Source organism: Solea solea, chromosome 12 (assembly GCF_958295425.1).
Source record: "Solea solea chromosome 12, fSolSol10.1, whole genome shotgun sequence".
Taxonomy (NCBI): domain Eukaryota; kingdom Metazoa; phylum Chordata; class Actinopteri; order Pleuronectiformes; family Soleidae; genus Solea; species Solea solea.
In genome coordinates, this window is record NC_081145.1 from 12,738,892 (window position 1) to 12,760,221 (window position 21,330).

Sequence of the window (21,330 nt, forward strand, 5' to 3'; positions counted from 1 at the left end):
TGTTTTTGTCTGTTGTTTTTTTTTAAGTCTGTAACTAAATACTGACCTATTACTGAAGCTGAAAGTGACAAATAAATTAGGAAAAGAATCTGCACTCATTCTTCAGTTTAATGAGGCTATCAAGTCTCCATGTTATGCTGATGCTTTAGGTTTTTTTGTCTTTCTATTTTAAACAGAATGTTTCTTGCAAATCTTCCAGTGTTAAAAATGTGAAAGTCAATTGAATTGGAAAGTTGAAATCGTATAGCTTGTTTCTTTTTCATTTTTGGTAAAGATTTTATTTTTGTTAGTGTCATACTTGATTTTATATAACTTTGCTGTGTTGTGTTTTAGTTTCATATCCAAAAAAAGGACCTGAATAAGTGAATAATTGTGTAAATGATACTTACTGTTACTGTTAAATGCAGTTGGCGTGTGAACAGCAGGGGGCGCAGCTGTTGTGGGTGAACATCTTAACTGCAAATGTTCCATGGAACTCATCAGCACTGACATTTATTATTTGAGTGACTGTGGTTGAAAGTAAAACAGCCGCACGTGTGGACAATCACGTGTGTTTTTTGTCACTCGTCGCCTGAACTTATCGATCCCTCATGAGTGTGTTAGATGATGTAACAACCACAGAATCGTGTGCATGACATCCCGGAAACCCACATTTGCACATGCAATGGAACGAGGCCTGCTATTGATTTTCAATGCTCATCCTCAGCTGCAGTCGCTGGTTGTGTCATGAGCGAGAGGCGTCAACTGGAATACACTTTAGGTTCAATGTTCCCTTCTAGTAAATTTATATTGTGCTCGTCACTGATGCTGTGGTGGGTTTTCCAGCAGCTCTGAGCTAGAGATAACATCCCCCCTCTCACAGTGGCCATTGTAACCAACCCCTGGACAACATTGTGCATTTTTAGCATTGTAGCTCTGTGCAAGGAGCTGATGTCACAGCCTGTGAGCGAGCAGCACCTTTTGTCTCTCCTCACTGTGGCAGAGCATGACTGGAGACGAGGCACTGGCCTGTTGAGTGTCCAGACTGAACTAAGTGACAGCCAACAAAGAAACAAAGACAGGAAATACAGCAGAGGCAAAGAAATAACTGATTGGTTCATTGTCTGGTATCCTACAATAGCCACTCTGCACATTAAGTCTGATTTAGTCTCATACATTTAAGAAAAAACAGACACTTCTTATTATAAGTTTGAAAGAATCTCATCTGTTTTAATCTGAATATGTCAGTATAGTTGGAAAACGATGAGCAGATGCTTTGGAGAAACAGCATTCCTCATACTGGTGGTGTTTGCAGTGTAGTTTCACAGAGAGCAACTGTCGGTTTTTACAGCTTCCCTGTGTGAGTCGCGCTGAATCAGCACACTGGTTTGTCATCCTCACATCATTCTTAACGAGGCCGTCGTAGGTGAGAGATGCAAAGAGACTCACGTGCACCTGCACATGTATCACCATCATCAAGCTGCCGGTGAGTGCCTGTCCCTGTAAGCAATCATACACTGGGATCTGTACATAAACCCTCCATTCATTTTTTTTATTCATTTTCAATGTGGTAAAAACTAGGGACGGGAGTCGGTATCAGTCAGTATCAATATCCAATACTGGTTAAAATCACTGGATCAGATATAGGACAAATAAAAATGTCCAATCTGATACAATCCAAAAATCCTATATACATCTCATGCTTCACTATCTATGCTCGGGCGGTCACTAAGGTGGACAGCTACTAACTCTAGAGCTATTTTCTTGCATATATGTGGGTGTTGATGATATAATTGCACACTAGTCACCACCGTAGACCTTTCTCCGGGTTCTCCGGTTTACTCCCACAGTCCAAAAACAGGCAGATTTGGGAATTAGGTAAATTGGTATGAGTGGATGGTTGTTTGTCTCTATGTGGCCCTGTGAAGGACCATACACCCATCCAGGGTGTATGGACAGGTCATGTCCCAGCTATGTCAGCTGGGATTAGCTCCCTCGGTAGAAGATGAATGGATGAATGAATGAATAATTCTTGACCATAAATGGAATTCACAATCACAATAACTATAAAAATGTAATCAGGATTTGTTCATTTCTAAAGGGAAATGGGCAGAAACTTGTGTCTGAGCTCTACCTGCGTTTTAGAGACAAAGACAGAGTTGAAATCGTTGTGACCTTGATCTGCACAAGGACATTTCATTAAGTTGACTGTTGACACTGTGATAACATTCATCCTGTGCAGTTGTTGCATCCAGAGACAAACGATCAGCTGGTGAAATGACTCATGTCACTTTATCACACAGACACACACGCCAATGACGTGTATGACATGCGAGGGTGAAAATACTAAGAGGGAAATAAACTCATTCAGCTTAGCTGCAATTTCCAGTAAAAAAACAACAACATAGATGATAAAGTGGAAGACAAAGCTCTCTTTAAAAACTTTAATGTAGACAAAACAACACAGAGTGACATAAAAATAATAATAATGATGAAAGGAAAGTGGCATGCATAAACTATTAATCTCTTGTTTCCACATGAGTATTTTTTTTAATTTTTTTTTAAATGAAGGATAATATTTATTATACAGTATTTACAGCATAAATGAAAAGTCATGGCAATGTAAAGCAGGACCGACATTTTCAACACAAAAACTTAAAACTGCAGAGGAAACAGTCCAGCACTGGTTTGAAAAACAGATACCGCGCTGGTTCGTTTGTGCAACTAGCTGCAGTTTCTTTCAATCTATAACGTTTCCTTATGTATTTGACTTTGTTTCTTTGTGCTTTGACGCATGAAGGTTTTAATGGTGTCACCACACTGAGCTGAGATCAGTGAGGTTTACCAGGTTTAGCACAGAGAGACACTGACAGGGGTCGCCTGACCTTCTACAGATGGAAGCTGTGCTGGGTGTTTGTCATGTGACTGACAGTAAAAACAGCTGATTTGATACAGTCAGTCCTGGAAGTGAGTGTCTTTTTAGCTCATGGTGATCATCTCATATTTGTCTTTCAGACTGCTGTCCTCATCGTCGTCTTCCTCCTCCTCTTCCTCCTCCTCCTCCTCGTCCCCGTGGGGCTTCTCGGACTTGTCGCGGGAATGGTGCAGCTCAATAAACAGGTAGTAGACGACGGCCGCAACCACTCCACCCACCATGGGCCCCGCCACAGGAATCCACCACCAGTAGTCTCCAGTGCTGCAAACGGCAGAGAGTAAAGAGCACAGAGGTCACTGCAGGTCACCAGAGCCATCACTGGATCATTTACACTCACTGACTGAATCTGTTCTGTGCATATGACATTATATTATGCTGTCTCATGCCACCAGCTCAGGTCTTAATCTGGTTACTTTGGTAAAACCTGAATAAATAACCATCTACTTAAAGGCCCAGTGTGTAACAATTAGGTGAAATTATTTCCATTTGACAGAAACTGAATATAAAACAATTACACTGATGTTTTTTTATCAGTGTACAATCTGCTGAATGTCGGATTTTTGTTTTCTTTACGACACAATGAGCCACTTTCACTCAATACTATTTGAGTTTAAGTGATAAGGCTAACTGAAGGCTCTCATAGGTTCTCATACATGTTTGGAAGGGAGGGGTGAGGTGAGAGAGGACTTCACCAGCAGTGTTGGGTAGTAACGCGTTATAAGTGACGCCGTTACTTTATTCAGTAACTAATAATGTAACGCGTTGTTTTTTTAAATTCAGTAATTCCGTTTCCGTTACCAAACACTGCGTTACTCTGTTCCTTTTGGTGAGGTTTTACAATGGCACACAATTTCCATAACATTCTAGAGATCAATAAAGTTTAATTGAATTGAAAAACAAAGCACTTGTCGCCCTCTAGCGTCCCACATGTAATCAAACACGCGCCATGAAGAGGACTGGACAGGTCAGGGCACGGCATGATGGCGAGCGAGTAGGGGAAGATAAGTTTCTCCTCGTGGAGGCATTCACATTATTTTTAACTGTAAAGCAGAGGGAAAAGCAACATTTCGGTAACTTGTAGACTGTGTCCCGGTTCAAAAATACTTTCTACGGCGAACAACAGCAACAGCAATCTGCTGAAGCACCTGGAGAAGCGGCATGCTTCGACAAAGTTAGCAGCTAAGGTAGCTAACGCAGCATCCGAGACCGAGAGTCACAGCAGCGAGCACACACCCACTCCACCCAAGCAGCAGCGGTTGGAGTTCGAAAGACGGACCCATAGCCAGGCACAACTTGATAAAACAATAGCACGGTATGTTTAATTGTTTATTTTGATCTCTTTTAGCAATATCAGGCTATTATTCCAAGTAAAAAATTTACAAATAAAAACACGTGTTTTTCCCCTAAAATATGTAGTGGAAAACATGCTACCTATCTGTGTCAAGGGTTGTGTTTGTTTTAATCAACAGTTTGTATTATTCAGCATCAGTACAGAACTGAAATGACGGCTTGAGGGGAACTCAATCAATCCTTTATTTAATGGGAGCATGTAACTGAGTTACCAACTGAGTTACTTTTTACTTTTTGAAGGTGACATAGACCGGAAGCTCCAATTAACGCTGCGTTTGTGTGTGTATCTGCGTCATTACCTCGTTTATGAAACCCTAAAGTTTCAGAACAAACAATTCAGCCACTGCTGAGAAAATAGTGTTGTATTGTTTTCCTGGGCTCTGCGAAGGATCGACACTTCCTTAATTTGATGTCGTCATCAGAAATCCTCACCACCGTAGCGCCTCCCGGTGCGGGCACTAGTCCGGGCACATCCGGTTGCGTACATTCAACCGCAGAAGAAGAAGAACTACTCTCGTTGTAGCTGCTGAGATGCAGAGCATCCACCGTGCCAGAGGGGGAGCTGTGTATCTGAGAGCTGGCCTATCTATTACGTCACTTCCAGGTACCTGGCCAATCACAGGACAGTTGTAAAGCTCTCGTTGGCTGGCCAATCACAGCAACTGTTTGGTCTGAAACAGCGCGGCTGACGAGAGCGTCAGTGAGGAGATATTTTGATCGGCTCGTTTGCAGCGATTAGGAGGTTTTTAATCATGAAAACATGTTAATATATGTAAGTAGACCTCCATAACTAACATATATGTGTGATACAAGCATTCGATGTCACCTTTAAGTTACTATTTTTCAGTAACTAGCACAACACTGTTCTCCAGTAGATGGCGCTAAATCCCACACACTGTATCTATAAAGGCAATTCCAAATTGCAAAGTCATAACTTTTAAATATTCCTCATAGACTAAATGAATTTGATGTTGTGTAAAAAATCTGTTTTAATACAACACATTATGTCACATTTGTATAAAGTTACACCTACACGAAAGGATTTTTATCGTAACAGTGCTAACCACTAATCCACCGTGCCGTTTATATGGACGACATGCAATGGGCTGTCATGTAACGCGTCCTTTTGTCAGTTAATCAACATTTTCACACCCTTTTCAGTATTATACATTCTGTAATTCATGCATAAAATCCAACGCCTATCAGTTAAGTATATAAATCATTTGGAAGACAATCATTCTAGCATATTTTAACATATACAAACTATTCCATAAAGATCGCCTTGACCATTGCAACAGATACTTTTAACTATTTGCCTTAATCTAACTCACACAATAGACCCAATACAGTAGCAGAGTTACCTGAAAACCTCCATCCCCCACCCTGCCACAGCTGTGAATAGTCGGGGTCCCAGGTCTCTCGCCGGGTTCAGAGGGTATCCACAGTTCAGTCCCATGGAAACACCGATGGCCATGATGATCAGCCCTATGGCGAGAGGCTCCATGCCTTTAGGCGCGCCAATGTTTCCACCGTCGATGATGGCGAGGATGCACAAGACCAGCATTCCTGTCCCCACCACCTCAAGAAGCACAACGCTGTTTTGTTGACTTCACAGAAATACTTTTAATATGATGAATATAATTAATAACACTAGTAAATTCCCCAGCTTTTATTCTCCTCCCTCTCCTGCAAAAATATTATTTCATATTCAAGTCTATGCATCTGTACGTGCAAACAAATATACGAAAAAGAGTCTTCTCTTCAAGAGAAGGTTTATCATAAGTGCGGTGAATTATTTAAACAGAAAGTATTTTTGTACCATGACCCGTTCCTCACCTCCAAGTGCTATTGCTACATTTCGCTGACTCAGGAAACATTAACATAAGAACAGTTAGACGTGTTATTTTTTGCTCACTGCGCTAAAACCAAACAGACCGAAAAAGGGGGTTAAGTATAGATTTGGCCTCCCAGTTAAAATCAGTAAATGGGTCAAAAAAAAACCCGAGCAGAAGTGGGAGTGTTCTCAGACTAATTGGGCCAGTCAATGTCACATTAGTCGAATGAATCAGTGTGCATAATTTAGACTCAAAATCCTACAGACAATTCACAGTGGAGAGGATGTTGTTGATGTCACTTTGTCACCAGAGCTCACCTGATCGATGAAGCCGCCCAGGACTGACAGGTGTCTCGCAGGGTACGAAGCAAAAATATGACCTGTTGCATTGATTCCTGTCACTGACAAAATCCCACTGGTGAAGTCCATGAAAGCATCTGTGCAGAGGACAAATGGCCATCTTTAGTTTTAAAAAGCTTTTAATGTTCAGGAGAACACTTGAAACTTAATTCTATTAATAGTTATAGTTGAATTGCCAACGATCATCAGAATCCGAGCATCTTTGCTATCTTTGCTTTGTCTTCTTATACATAATGTGCAAATTAAAAAAAACGAAACTAAACTAAGTAAGCATGTATAAGCTCAGGTGTATTCACCGTAGTATAATCCAAACACTGTAGCAGCTCCAGTGAAGGCGCCAAGAAACTGAGCAAGGACATAGATGGGAAACTTCCAAATCTTCAGTTTGCCCAGAATCACCATGGCCAAAGACACGGCGGGGTTGACATGGCCTCCTGGGACAGAGGACAAAGGACAGAGAGGGTATGATATCCTCTTAATTAGTAGCAAGGAAGTCCAATTTACAAGAGGCAGCAGAGGGAGAGCAGCCCTAGGGACAGAGCTGGGTTTTGTTGTGTTTGTTCATGAAGCAGAATAATGGCCATTTGTTTGAAAATGATGCTATAAATACAAAACAAAGGAGCAACATTCCCTTCTTTCTTTTTCTTTTTTCTTTTTTACCAGTCTCTACTCACATAGCTTGCTTACTACAAGTTTAAAATAAAAAAGACCTTTGAGAAAAGTCTGTGATCTGGCTTTGTTAATATTAATAAATACTATTGTTTCTTTCTGATATAGAACTGGAGATGCTGCTCAGTGGAAGCAAACAGACAGACACATGTGAACATGGGCCTGTGATCAATGGACTTTTGAAGGACATTTAGTGCCCAGGGCGATGAATGACCCCAAAGAGGCTCTGCACTAGCACGAACAGATCAATGGTCAATTCACATCCGTTGAATCTGAACAGGAGTGCTGGCTCGTTCCTGTGGAGACGGCACACAGTTGGACAGGAAGCCGTAAAGTTACATTATTACACACTGCAGACCACGAGTGACAATGGTGAGATTACAACACATGCAAACAACCTGTTTGATATCACGGCAGCAGAGAAGCTGAATATGATTATAGATTATGAAAATGGATGATGTATTGAAGTCAATTTGACAGGATCATGATCAGCTGAGCAAGTAATTGATCTGGGCAACATCAATAATAATTTTTCATCGTGTTTTTTTTTTTTTTTTTTGAAATGCATCGCATCTGAAGTACCATATATATAAAAAACTACTTTCAAGCATATAAATAACACACAAATGTGTGAAATCACGTTTACCTGACACTCCACCGGCCACGTATGCTGCCATCATCAGTCCCACAGAGAAGCCTATGTGGACAGACAGCGGTTCACCCAGGGTGTTTCGACTGAGGACAGTTTGAGCTACTGAGCCACAGCCAAACAACTGACGGAGAAAACGAGAGTGACAGGTTTTTACACACATACTCTCATATTTGTGTGACTTACATCTCTCACTAAAAGAAAGGTTGTTAAAACATCTGAAGTCTAAGTTCACTGGACCTCAACAAATGAAATGAACATGAACATGAACATGAACAACAACCAAAAAAACACAACAATCATGAAGGATACACATCGCCAAAGCTTGTCAACCTTCTTAATTAATGCTTAGTGGGAATGAATGAATGATCAGTTACTTACAACCAAGACAAACGTCCCCAGAAATTCTGCCAGGAATTCCTTGAGTATTCCATGTTTGAGAGCACAGCGTTGCCTCATGCTTCTCCTGTGTTGTATTTCCATGTATCGCGGTGCAAAGTGCCGTCTAAAGTGCTGCCTGATGTCCAGCAGCGTGAACCTCTGGAGTTATTCAGAGTGCTCGTGTCGAATCTCCACCGCTGCTCGATCACTCAGCCTCTCAGCACAGAACATTGATCCATTTGTACAAATGCACTCTTCCTGTGTCAGTGCTGTCTGTCACCACACAGCCACTCACAGCACAGGGTTCAGGTAATCACCAGGTGAGATTTGGCTTTAAATTTCTCGTTTTAATCTTGTTTGTCGTCACTAATACAGATTCATGTAAACATCACACAACTGGATTTATTTAGTTTATGTTTTTTCCTTTTGCCCCAGCATAACTAAAAAAGGATTTTGATGAAATTTTGTGGTGATGTCCCAAGGTAGAAATAATTTGATTTCAGTAAAGATCAGATCCACATCTGGAGTCTTTCTTTTCCCATAATTGTTAACCTCACCAGATACATAAGTGTACTGACACTGTAGGAAACTATGCAGCCTTGGTGGAGGATTGTACCTTCTCGAGTTTCTGGAAGTATATAAACATGACTGAATGTCGGTAAAAGCATGTTTAATACATTTATTCACAAGCTTTAGATTTGAAGTTTGCATTATATTAACTCACACAAAATAAAAACATAGTTTGAGTAAATAAGTCAGAGTTTGTCAAGAATCAGTTTGTTAGATGTTGTGGTTTAAGCCGTGGCAAGGTGCCACACGGGAAAACATCGTAGAATCACACCTGAGTTGTTAATATGCAGAATTATAAAATCAACTATTCCTCAATCAGTCTGAGCCAAAATCGTCCGCATCGTTCAAATCGTCCTGCATAACCTTAATGAGAGGAGGAGATTTCTTCTTACGCCTGTCAATGCAAAGAAAACAACAAATTATGTCAAATTTAATGATGAAATGGAACTGTATCAAACATGGAGGCTCTGTGGCAGAAGGTGAGCGGTTCACCTCATTTCATTCCGCATTGTGCTCAGTTGGCCATGAAGCTGCTCGTTGGCCTCGATTTGTTCGTCCAGTTCTCTCTGTAGCTTCTTCTTACTGTGCTCCAGACGCTCGATCTCCTCCTCTGCCTCATCCATCTGCCTCTTTGCCATCTTCAGCCTCTGAGTCAGCTGTAGAGTTCACCAAAGTGAGAAACTGCTGTTTGTGACTGCTTGGCTTTTTTTCTTTTTTTTTTTTTCTTTCTTTACAGTTTTATGCCGTTGTTAATCTTACCTGGTCTCTCTGGCTCTGCAGGTTGACGTGCTCCTCATCCCCCTGCATCTTCATCTCCTTCACTTTGCGCTCCAGCTTGCGGTTTGCCTGCTGTAGGCTGTTGTTCTCCCTGACGAGGAGGAAAAAGCACCAAGAGATCACATCACTGCTGCAGCGTCCTGTAATTCAACACCTAGCAATAGTATTTGGACCAGACATCCTCTCACTCTGACCACAGGGAAAGTGATAGGAGCATCAAGTGTCTGATGGATCTATTATCCAAAGTGTCTTCTAGTGTTCCGATTAATAAACACAGACTCAAATATATTTATATCTGTCAATATTTGAACACTGACTGCTCTTCTCCTTGCAGCTTCTCCTCCAGTTCCTGGATGCGGCTGTTCAGTTTGGAGACCAGTGAATCCTGGTTGGTCCTCTGTGATCCTTCCAAATGAGTCACTCTGCTCTTCAGGTCTTTATTCTGACAAAGATCAAAATGAAGGATGTCGTAAATAAGGTACATTTATACTGTGTTTTTATGAATTTTTGCTTTTCTTGTGGAGAATGGACCTGAACATGGTGTGACATTATTCCTCCGACCTACAGGTGGTGGTAATGTCACACACAAAGAACACAGCAGGTTTTCCACAAGGATTTTTTTAACAATTGCATGGAACCCATTTGTGTGGCTTTAGGATCAATGCAATGAAATAACTGAATGTGAATAAGAAAATCTGATTGGATATCTTTAAGTAAATTTACACATACATTTCAGTGACAACACTGCGATAATAACAGATTGTCTGTGAGGCACGTACAATAGGTTTGCTGAGTAACGTATAGCTTTGGAGAAGCAGTGGAAGTTTTACTACTAAAAGTAGTTTGGGGAAGATCACAAGAAAAACAGAAAATTTATTTTTCTCATGAACAGTTTGTTAAATATTGTAATAATATTGTGCCCCTCTGTCCTAAGCCCCTCCCACCCGAGCATAGACAGACACACACATTTCATACAAGAGGCAGTTTCCCCTGTTCTCCAATGACTTTCATTTTTTTATTAGGTTGTTTCTGCTAAGTAGAAAAGCCATTAGCAGGGCTATCAGACACCTTGCCTACCCAGGCTTTAACCTGGGTTTTTTAGAAATAAAAATGAGTCATAAAACAAGGTCTATTGACCAGATTTTTCAGCTACATCTCATGCTCACGGTCAAAGGGATTGAGTTTCTCAGTTCTCACATGGAAAGTTGACAAGTTATCAAGATAACAGAGATTTATTTTGTCACGGATAAATCTGGTATATTCCAGAGGACATGCTACAAGTCTAAACTGCAATAACTCATAACAAAGCTTTTAAGGGTTAGAACCAAGCAAATATGAATTAAAATAAATGGCAAAGTTAATACAATCATAGATGTATATGGAGTCTCTGATTGAGGATGATCTTTAGCATTAGTGGAATTTGTGCTCAGAATGATGAAGCGGTAGATAATGGATGGATGGATGTCTCTTGAGGTGGGGGCAGAGTAATGGGGTCAGAGGTCAGTACCTGTCTCTCAAGACTCATCTTGTCACACTCCAGGTCCTGTCTGACTGATCGCTCCTGCATCAGCTCGTTCCTCATCTGATCCACCTGTCACACACACACACACAGAGAAAAGGTTTCACTTATAACATTAAACATGAAGCGAGAATGTTTGGTAAGTCAACAAGGGCAGAACAAACATATATATATGTGTATGGTTACGTTCCTTTTAAATTGAAGAGAAGGCCATACATTATTACAAAGCACGGGACAAGCTTTCTCAGGACAAATGAAAAATTTCCAGCTTAACTTCCTAATCCAAGAGGAAGTACTGTCTGTTCTGAGCGACCACATCAGAACTGAAGGCTAGTTCCTCTCTCTAATAACATCCAGAGGCCCAATGGAGGGGGTGTGAATAGCTGCTCATAATAGTTAGCTCTGATTTGTCTTCACTCTGCACCAAAAACAGTGTCTTGTATTAGTTAGTCTGCAGTACAATTCTCCCACTAATGACGTCCTACTTTACAGACACACTGAGGATCTTTATGACTGCATCGGATGAAGAATCATACATGAAGTGAGAGGAGTTTATCGTCATGTTTTCAGGCAGTTACAAAGTGAGTGAAGAAATAAAAACAAAACTTGTTCAACAAGCGAGTCTGAACGCACCAATCAGCGGCTTTCAGGGTCAAAGGGGGAAATCTGAGTACTCAGCTCTACATCTGTTTATGATAAAAACAGATGGAGGGCTGGGTGTTCACACCACATGCACATACTCTATCACTGAATGGTTGTTATTCATGTTTTTTTGTAAAAAGGGAGGAAGTAAACCTGCCTGCTCTTTGGTTTTGTCCAATCTTTCCATCAGACGGTCTGCACTGCCGCGCTCATCATTGAGATCTTCTGCAAGGCGACTGATTCGTCCCTGAGAAGAGAGGAGAACACAAACAACACAACTTGGGTGTGGGTGGAACACTGTCTCCAGTTTGAAGTAAAAGAAAAGAAATGAATCATTAAAACATTTCTGTGCAGATGTGAGTGTTTGACCCTTGAAGAGGGTGAGCGACAGACAGGAGATCCCTGAGAACAAACACCCAGACAGGTCTGATAACTTTACACAGTAAACATGGGCTTCATCGGCTGATACGCAATGTCAACAGTGAGCACACCAGAGTCACAGTGCAATGTTTTGTCATCAGCAAGACAAACAGTGCTGAGCTGTGAGATGTTGTTGCCAGGGCTCATTACAGTGCCCTTACACTTCACAGGAACAAGTGAGTGCAAATACTGGCACCTGAACAGATAAACACTTCACATTGATAAAGCATATTTGACTGTGTGAACAGAATACACAGAGAACCGTATATTAATGGTATTCACATGCAAATAACTCCAGTATATGTTGTGGTTTAATTAACACAAATAAACACATTTCTTACAACTTCAATATGTCATGTATTGTCTCTTGTATTGCGTTATAGACAAGGTTTAAGAATCAGGGAGAGAAACACCATCAAGTTTTTATCCTTTTGATTCCGATGTCTGCTAAATGAGAAAATACTGTATTTATGTATGTCAACATTAACAATGTATCACGTTTATTCACACTGATGTTGATGGAAATAATATGTCTTTTTGACATTTTGTGCTGTGTCAAGGAATGATGAGACTATTCTTTATGTTCTGGCTACTTCTCAGGTCAACAGGTTTCCTGGGTGGAAGTGCCTGGGACATTTACCTCCATGAGTTTGACCTGTCGGTCTCTGTCGTCCACTGTGGCTGCGTTCTTCTCCTCCAGCTCCCTCACCTTCAGCTCCAGCTGCTGGACTCGCAGCTGAGCGTCCTGCTGCTCCCTGCGACACCGCTGCAAATCCTCCTCCAGAGGAAGGAGCTGAGCACAGGACAGAGATCACTGAGTAAACACATTCTACGAGATAAGGCAAGGCATGTTTATTGGACATTGTTAAGAAAACACATAAAGTCTGAGATAAAATGTGTAAATTGGAAAGTTTAAGCCAATCCCGGAGGATCTTCATAGCAAAGAAATTATGAAACAAAGAGGTCATAAATCCTTTTTGCCTTGTCTTTGATTCAGCTTTTATTTTGATGACTAAGATAGTTGAACCTACAAACTGAAATATCTGAGAGAGCGTGAGTACCACACCTCTTCCTGCAGTTTTTTGGCTGCCTGTCGAAATTTCTCCAGCTCTGCTCCCTTTTCCTGCAGCTGCCTCCGCAGCTCAGCCAACTCCCTCTGATTCTTCTCTTTGGCCTCGTCGACCTGGTTCTGAAGTACGTCGGTGGACGCCTCGCACTCTTCCATGATGCTATTCATCTGAGCACACAGAAGAACAAAGAGCTTCCACAGTGAGATAAGTTGAGTGCCTTGCATTTGAAAAAGGGGATGGAAGATGACAAGCTTCAGGGTAAAGATAACATACTTTTTGGATCATGTTTGTCTACAAAAATGTGTAATTTTTACCACAGGACTCTTGTGTCACCTCTCACCTTTCTCTGCAGTTGCTCTACAGCACGGTCCTGCAGCCTCCTCTCATCTTCTAGTTCAGTTTTTGTCTTCCACAGCTCCTCTCTTTGTTTCCTCTCCTCCTTGAGCTTCTCCTTCAGGTCCCTGTGCTCGTGATTAAGTTTGGTCATCTTACTCTGTCAAAGGAAAACATAGACGAGGGAAAACTCTGGGAGTTTAACAAAAAACACGTCATGATATTAGATATAGGCTTAACCAAGCTGTTTCTCTTTGTTAGTTGTTCTTCAGAACAGGAAACATGGAAGGAGAGAGGGGATGAAAAACAATAATGTACTTATGTGGTACTAGGAAAATGGACTTGTTATGCATCAGTGACATGGCTGTTGCCATACCTGCACATCCTCCAACCGAGTGAGCAGCGATTGGTTGGACAGACACATCTCTTCCTCAGTCCTTCTCACATCCTTAAGCATTTCCTCCACCTGCTGCTTTTCCCTCTGAGGAACCAGACAAGGACATCTTTAATAAAACAAACTTCGACTTGCAAAACACTCCTCTTCACACACCCACACCTCCTCCTCACCTCCAGCTGCTTTGCTCTCTGCTCCAGCAGTCTCTCCGTGGTCCTTCCCTCCTGGATTGCCTGGCTCAGCTGATCCACTTTCTTGTTGAGGTCCTGCACCTTTCCTCTCAGCTGGTCTCTCTCTTGGCTCAGCTCCTTCAGCTGCACCTTAACTACACCTTTCTCCTCCTCTGCCTCAACCCTCTCTTGACCCACTACAGCGTTGCTCTAAAGGGCAGGTTTGAGAAAATTGTGAGAAGTGAAATCAAGCATATTCTAGTTTTTTGAAATCGAAGACTAATCAAAACAAGTGCATGCCTTCCCTGTTACCTCTTTAGCCAGCTCCAATTCCCTGAGCAGGTTATCAAGTTCCTGTTCATATTCATTCTTCAGAGCGGCCAAGTATTTGTCATGAGTTTCCACCTCCTCTTTAAGTGTCCCCTTTAGGGAACTGAGCTCTTTTTCCTGGCTGTGCAGCACCTCCTCCTGCTCCTCCTTCACCTGCAGCATCTCCTGGAAGTCTGTGCGCATCTGTACCATTTCCTGACACAAATACAGCCCAACATTAAGAGGCTTTCCAGCTGCTGTTGATTTGTGGAGCACCTCTTCTACACCTGATTTCATTTACCTTCAGGAGAACGTCTTTCTCTGTGTTTATCCCCTCAACGTGTTTGGCTTGGTCCAGCTCATCGTGCATCTCAGAGAGCTGCTGCTGAAGGTCTTTCATCTCCATCCTGTATCTTTCTCTCTCTGCCTTCATCTGACTCAACCTGGCAACATATGAGAAAAACATGTAGACGGTTTATCCTGCTTTAGAGTGCTGTATAGGACTAGATGACGAAAACGAGAAGATCTGCACAATAAATCCTTATGGTGTTTGACTATATTTAACTGGTCTTCATCAGAACGCACATTAAAATAAACCTGAATGACCTCAGAGTCTTTGTACATGCCCTGTAAGAGACAGTGGAGCACAGCATTGAGCTGAAGAGTGTGGTAATTCCATGAGTTGTCTGAATAAGCGGAAGGATGCTTACTCTGTTAGTGATAGTGTTTGGACCCAATGGCTCCTGTGAGACCCTTCCTGTTGACCTGGGCCCTTTGGCAACGCGTGTTAAGCCTACAGTCACAAATCTAGGTTTTAAAATGGACAGTGATTTTAAGTGATTGGTCAAATTGGTACAGTAGTGAAGTCCAGCTTTTTTCACTAAAGACAGTAGGCAAAGGTGAAATCTATCCTTTCCAAACAGCACTTTGAGACAGTAATACAAGTCTTTATTACGCCTTGCCTGGATAACTGCAAAGTACTTTATTTTGGAGTCAGTCAGACATCCCTCTCACGTCTCCAGCTTGTCCAAAGAGGGAACACCTGACACCTATTTTAGTCTCTCACTCCACTGGCTGCCCGTGCACTTTAGAGTTCATTTCAAATTCTTTCATTTGTTTTTAAATCCTTAAATGGTCTTGCCCAGCCTTACCTCTCTGAGCTGCTTCATCCTTACACTCCTGCCCAGTCTATGAGGTCAGCTGATCAGATGCTCCTACGGTTACCAAAATCTAAACGGAAACTCAGAGGGGACAGAGCTTTTCTTGTGGAACAATCTTCCACTGCATGTTAGACACGCCCCCTCACTGTCCACTTTTAAAACGCCTCTTAAAACCAATTTTTATTCTTTGGCTTTCGACCCAGTAGGAGATGTTGGTTTTATCTTTTTTTTATAGTTTATTGCATTACTTATTTGTGTTTTTATACTTTACCTTTTATTGTTTTATTGTATGTTTTACTGTTTGTTCTTAGGTTTTATGTTTTTATATTTTATTTTTTTTGTGTACAGCACATTGTTTCAGATGTTGTTGTGGATTAACACAAAATTGGGTTGGATTGGATTGTATGAACTCCAGAACTGCTACTTTCCTGAACAACCAGGAGGTCAAATTAAAGGTCAAACTTACTCCTTTTTTGTAGACTGAAGTTGTGCCTCAATTTCAGTCAGTCTGTCTCTCAGCTTGCTGAGCTCTGTCTGACTTTTGATCAGCTCCTCCTGAAGTTTCATTTTCTCTGTCCTGGCCTTCTCGCATGCCTTGGCGAGAGTCTTTTCATTCTGCATGACACAACAACAGAATGAAAGCTAATATCAGTGACAGGAAAAGGAAGTGAGTGGTTCGGAGGTGAGTCAGCAGGATGGGACAACACTGTACCTTCATTTCAGTTTCCAGTCTTTGCTTTAAGTCGGACACTTCCTTCTCCAGCATGATCTGTTTCTGCTGCAACTGCTTCGCCTCAGCAGCGTAATTCTACATCAAAGGAGAGGCACAGGATGTTAAGACAAAATCATGCTGAACAAATACCAACACTGGCAAACATCATCCCAACTCTTACCTTCTCCTCCTCCTCCACATTCTTAGCAGTCCTCCATTTGAGCTTGTTGATCCTTTCGAAAAGCAGGTTGACCTTCTTCTCAGTGGTGGAGTCATCATCTGTCGTCCTGTGAAGCATGAATCATCATAATATCGTAATAGTGTAATGATAGTAAATAAATAAATAAATCCCATCATGTCCAGGCTCAGCAACACACCACACATTTTTTGAGCTGGTGAGTATCTGTTACACTTTTGATATGTGGACAACATGTGTCTGGGTTTTTTATTGATCGGTTTTCAGCACACAATAGCTCCGATTTGGCACATTTTTGAAAACAGGCACTGGTGGATCTTATTAGTTATTTATCAGTTGAAAAAGTTCATGCTCTGCATTCCTCACTGCTGTGTCTCTGAGCACACACAGCTGGATCAGCGCACGCTTATCTGACTGCATTGTACACGTCTGAGCCCTCAGCTGAAAATGTAAATGTAAACTAATTTATAAAGCTACAGGGCCTCGTTTTAAGTGATTTTTTTGACAATATTTGCAAGCAATACTATAAGACCTGAGTGAGGAAGCATTTGTGTGTATACAGCGGCAGCGTAGGGGCTGGTGATGGTAAGAAATGTTTATCCCATCAAACTTCTGAATGACTTTTTTGAACATGAACATTTCCTGGACACATCTTCGTGTTTTAAGTCATACTCCAACCTTACTTTACTAGCATCTGTTTTTTACATAAAACAAAACACACTATGTGCAGTAATGTTGCCAGGTGACACAGGATCTAAGCAGAGAATCATGTGAAACTGGGATGTGACAATGGTTTAAATTTTGTTTATATTATATTATACACGCTACAGTTTTAAGTTGTTTCAGAAGAGTATTTTGATGTTTTTGTAAATATGCTTAATATACTTCATGACGACTGGAAGCGGAGGGAAGCAGCTAGTCTGACTCACAAAAAACACTAACTCTTAACACCTCTAAAGCTTGTTAGTTGGATCAGTTGGATCAGCTGTATTGCATATCGCCTGAGGGTAGGAGAGGTGGAGTCACTGAGTGAGAGGCAGGGGACACTCTGGACATGTCCCCAGGCTATCGCAGAGCTGACACATTGGGACAAACTTTGACACAACTGGCAACCTGAACTGTGGGAGTTTGTATGTTTAAAAGATGTGACATATAAACAAAGTTGCCTTTTGGCTATGCACAAATTGCTGAGCTAAGCAGCTTCACATTTACTGTGCAAAAGCAAATTATATCAATGTTCGAATCTGTCAGAAAGAACATAAATCTCTATTTCCCAAAATATTTAAACATTAGTTCAACTAAGACAGCTGAATGTGGAGGGGGACTCACCCATCCTTGAGATAAGTGAAGAGCATCTGTTTTGCTGTATCTTCATTTGAGTCAACTGAGAGTTCTTGCTGTCCTTTCAGAAGATCAGGAGTTACCTGGTTAAGGGATATTCAGCGAATAAATAAAACATTGACAAAGCTAACGGTGCTCCTAAGCAGATCTCATTACCTGTGCATCTCTATCATCACATTCATCAGTCTGGTTACTACATGGTTTCTCTGTATGAAGCACTTTTCCATTGTGCACTTTGAGCAGTGTGCTGGGCTTGTTCTCCTTCGTTCGGCTTGTCAAAGAGCTCTCTCTGCTCTGGATTCGAGCCCCTGCTGACCCAGACAGATACATCCCACCTGGAGTCTCCCCCCTGATGCTCTTCAGAGATGAGGGTCTACTGGAGGAAGGGGAAGATGAGGAGGAGTCTGAGGTGCGACTGCTGTCCACGCTCCGTGACCTTCGACACTGCTCTAGGTCCAGCCTGTTCTTCCGGCCACCCCTTCCCCTCTGCTGGCTGCTGTTGAACTGACTTATTAACCTTCCCACTGATATGATGGAGTCTGTTTCCACCGAGTTTGGGGACCTTGCAGGGACGTGTCCAAATGCGGGAAGTGTTTTGCTCCGGGCCACTTCAACTTGGTCTTCTCCTGGACCCTCAGCCGGCAGAGGGATCCTGGGTTTGGTCATGTTAACAGTTGGGGTCGTGTCAGGCAAAAGTCCTGATTGAGACACTGGGGCTGTTTGTGGTGGAATGACGAGGTTGAGGTTATTATTGTCAGGGTCATAAGGTCTTAGAAGCTCTGGGTGATTCTGATAATGAAACCCAGAGGAGCCTGCAGCTCTCTGTGTCTCAGCTGGAGAGTGTCTCTCATCCACAGACCTCCTCACCATGCCTGGGTTGTACCCAGTCTGGTGAGTGATAACAGAGATGTCCCTGTGGTTCTCCTGGCCAGAACTGTTTAAAACAACGTACGGTTGACCTTTGATTCCTTGAACCTGCACCCTCACTCCAAACATGTTCTCCTGACTTCCTCTGGGACTGTGTTGCTGCATGTAGCTTCTCTGCATCATGATGTCTGAAGAGCCACTGAGTCTGTGAGAGTCCATCCTGACTCCACTAGATAATTAGATGAACTATGAAAAGAAAAACAAATTGTTTAAAGAAAAAAACTGCACTGATGGAGGCAAATCCTGCATGGGAAAGAAAAATCTGGGAAACTGAAAATTGATGCATACAGAGGTCTATTAAATTAACAAATGTGACAAGAACAGACAATATTCAGTGATCTTTGCCAGACTCAAAACTATTGCACTAAACCTCTAGGTCACTTTAAAACTGTGCAGTTTCTTTAAAGCTTTTACCCATGTAATTAAAGTGGGTAAAGTACATAGCTGAGTTCATGAGAATGTCCTCTAAAATAAACTAATTTTGCACTAACATCATTTATTCAAGATGTACAATCTGACAACTCTCCTGGAGTCCTTAATTAATAGCTTATAACTAAAATAAATACTTTACCTGTAAAAAAAAAAAAAAAGAAAGAAAAGAAAAAACTGCACAGGATGAGACTAAACCTGCATGGGAAGGTAAAATGAAAACTGATGAACGCTGAGGTTGCATCTGTTTACCAAACACTAGAGCGGGGTCGGAGCCATGGAGGAGTATAATGACTCACAACCAGGGAGCTCGTCACACAGCTGCACTCGTCCACAACAGAGACACAATAAAGACACACTGACAACAGCTTGATATTGCTGTGCAATGAAAACAGCTCCTTCAGTGTCCTAAGGACTGTGTACTATTGTGCAGTCAAAGCGGAGCCAACTGCATGACGTCCACAACTGGGCAAGGTCTCCAAGGTGTTGTCACCCGCGTCATGGTAGAACACATGAGGAAAATGTCAACAAATATGTGACTGTGAGGCTGAGAGAACAGTGAAGGTCTTGTGCTGCAGACAAAACCTTATCTTATCAAAAGCACTGTCCACTACATGGATACTTGTGTAGCACCACACACACACGACAGCTCTTTTATTGTACGTTGTATGAAGATAATTATTACATAGAGAGGTATTTAAAAAAAATATGTTTATATTATTATGGAATAAATGATAATAATTAACTAATACAGTATATCAGTTATGTTGTAAATCAATAGTAAGAGCCACGTCTGAGTTGCCAGGTTGTACAAACTTCATTGTATGTTCATGCCACAAAATTAAAACTGCCACTCATTGGACATCGGACATGACGCAGGACATGAAAAGGTTTTTTCATTAGCTCTAACATCATAAAAGTATTTGGACCATTGGATGACTTTATTAGAAATGTGACGATAAGAGATGACATGCAGCGATTGTCACCTTTAAACCCTTGAATAGGGATGTCACAAAACCACATTGTCGTGTCCGATACCGGTATCACAAACTCGATATCGATATCAGTCCGATACAGTAATTGTAGACCTTTTAAACTATCTAGCTGTCAAAGACACATATGTGCCATTTCAAGCTATTTCAAAGACAAAAATTCTGTTTAAAAAAAATTGTTCTCCCATGAAGAAGAAATAACTTTTTTTATCTGTCTGGTTATTTTGACCAGTTATTGGACCAATACTGATAATGATTATAGGCTCATCCTTAATATTAAACCTTAGTCATAAATAATAGCTCACATCTGTTTGGTTTATTATGTTTCTTTTGTAATAAAAACAGATACATGGATGAGTTAGAAATCATTAATTTAAAAAAATGGGGGTTTCCACTTTGATGAAAATTCCATATTCAACTTGACACTTCCACTCCATTCCAGCAGACATTTAAACGTCATCAAAAATCCCCTAAAATGAACTGATTTACCAACCACACATTATTATTCTATTCATCTCCAAGAGATTTAAATACAAGTCGCCTACAAGAGCACTTTTTACACCTAACAACTAAAACAAATCATTTATCAAACAAACAATTAATAAGCTAGAACTTACAGATTCAAATCAAATGGTGGCAAAATATTTGGTTTACTTGTTTTTGAAGTAGTTTCGGCTTCTTCATCAACTTCACACTGTATTATATTCACTTCAACTGGTCAATAAGGAAATAAATTAACGAATATAAGTGAAAATACAACTGAAGCGGGATGTTTTAGACGGAACAGAAGAGATGAAGAAGTGGATAAAAATGAGAAAATATTCCTCTTAACTAAGCGCAGAGAACATTAGTCTAAAAACAAAGTAAGCTGCGCTGTCAATACAGGAGCAATGACGTGAATCTTTGCTTTCAGGAAAACGTGTTTATGAAGAAATCGATATGAGATGAAACTTACCCGCTGTGTGTCCGGCCAGTGACTGACTGCGGTAAAGTCAACCGTCCATCGTATTTCCGTGGTCAAATCAACCGCCCCTGCAATGTGAGTGCGCAAATATTCTCAACTTTACGACACATACCCTGCGCTTTTCAAGCTATGTCCGGTCTTCAAAATAAAAGTGTTTACCGGAAGTGCGTAAAACAAAACAACATTATTAATAATAGTAATATGGTGTTGATGATACATTTTGTTAATTAAATGATGCTTATTCGAGG

General features: G+C 41.2%; 2 protein-coding genes and 1 long non-coding RNA gene across 6 annotated transcripts; 1 reads left to right on the top strand and 2 right to left on the bottom strand.

The window, feature by feature from the left end:
• Positions 1-2,438: 2,438 nt before the first annotated feature.
• LOC131470057 (aquaporin-9-like) lies at positions 2,439-8,713 on the bottom strand. Its single transcript, XM_058645561.1, has 6 exons — positions 8,158-8,713; positions 7,774-7,900; positions 6,755-6,892; positions 6,417-6,535; positions 5,626-5,843; positions 2,439-3,175 (listed from the first exon to the last, which is right to left on the bottom strand). The coding sequence occupies exons 1-6, from the start codon at positions 8,257-8,259 to the stop codon at positions 2,959-2,961; spliced, it is 921 nt and encodes a 306-aa protein (XP_058501544.1). The 5' UTR covers positions 8,260-8,713; the 3' UTR covers positions 2,439-2,958.
• LOC131470058 (uncharacterized) lies at positions 3,869-15,986 on the top strand. 3 transcript variants are annotated; one of them, XR_009241860.1, is made up of 6 exons: positions 3,869-4,226; positions 7,236-7,499; positions 9,508-9,982; positions 11,516-11,604; positions 11,856-12,261; positions 12,686-15,986. It is a non-coding gene; the product is annotated as an uncharacterized LOC131470058 (long non-coding RNA). The 3 variants fall into 3 exon arrangements; XR_009241861.1 differs by lacking the exons at positions 3,869-4,226; positions 7,236-7,499 and having other exon boundaries at positions 9,413-9,982; positions 11,856-11,950; positions 12,020-12,261; XR_009241859.1 differs by lacking the exons at positions 3,869-4,226; positions 7,236-7,499 and having other exon boundaries at positions 9,413-9,982.
• On the bottom strand, positions 8,823-21,163 carry LOC131470056 (cingulin-like protein 1). Of its 2 annotated transcripts, none has more exons than XM_058645560.1 (19): positions 21,074-21,163; positions 17,927-18,883; positions 17,759-17,826; positions 16,415-16,520; positions 16,234-16,329; positions 15,988-16,136; positions 14,663-14,804; positions 14,365-14,577; positions 14,056-14,262; positions 13,865-13,969; positions 13,496-13,648; positions 13,152-13,322; positions 12,726-12,878; positions 11,823-11,912; positions 11,012-11,095; positions 9,822-9,946; positions 9,487-9,595; positions 9,220-9,383; positions 8,823-9,121 (listed from the first exon to the last, which is right to left on the bottom strand). In XM_058645560.1, exons 2-19 carry the CDS (start codon positions 18,854-18,856, stop codon positions 9,043-9,045), a joined length of 3,144 nt encoding a protein of 1,047 aa, XP_058501543.1. In that variant the 5' UTR covers positions 18,857-18,883; positions 21,074-21,163; the 3' UTR covers positions 8,823-9,042. The 2 variants fall into 2 exon arrangements, with proteins under 2 accessions (XP_058501543.1, XP_058501542.1); XM_058645559.1 differs by having other exon boundaries at positions 17,759-17,853.
• Positions 21,164-21,330: the final 167 nt, after the last annotated feature.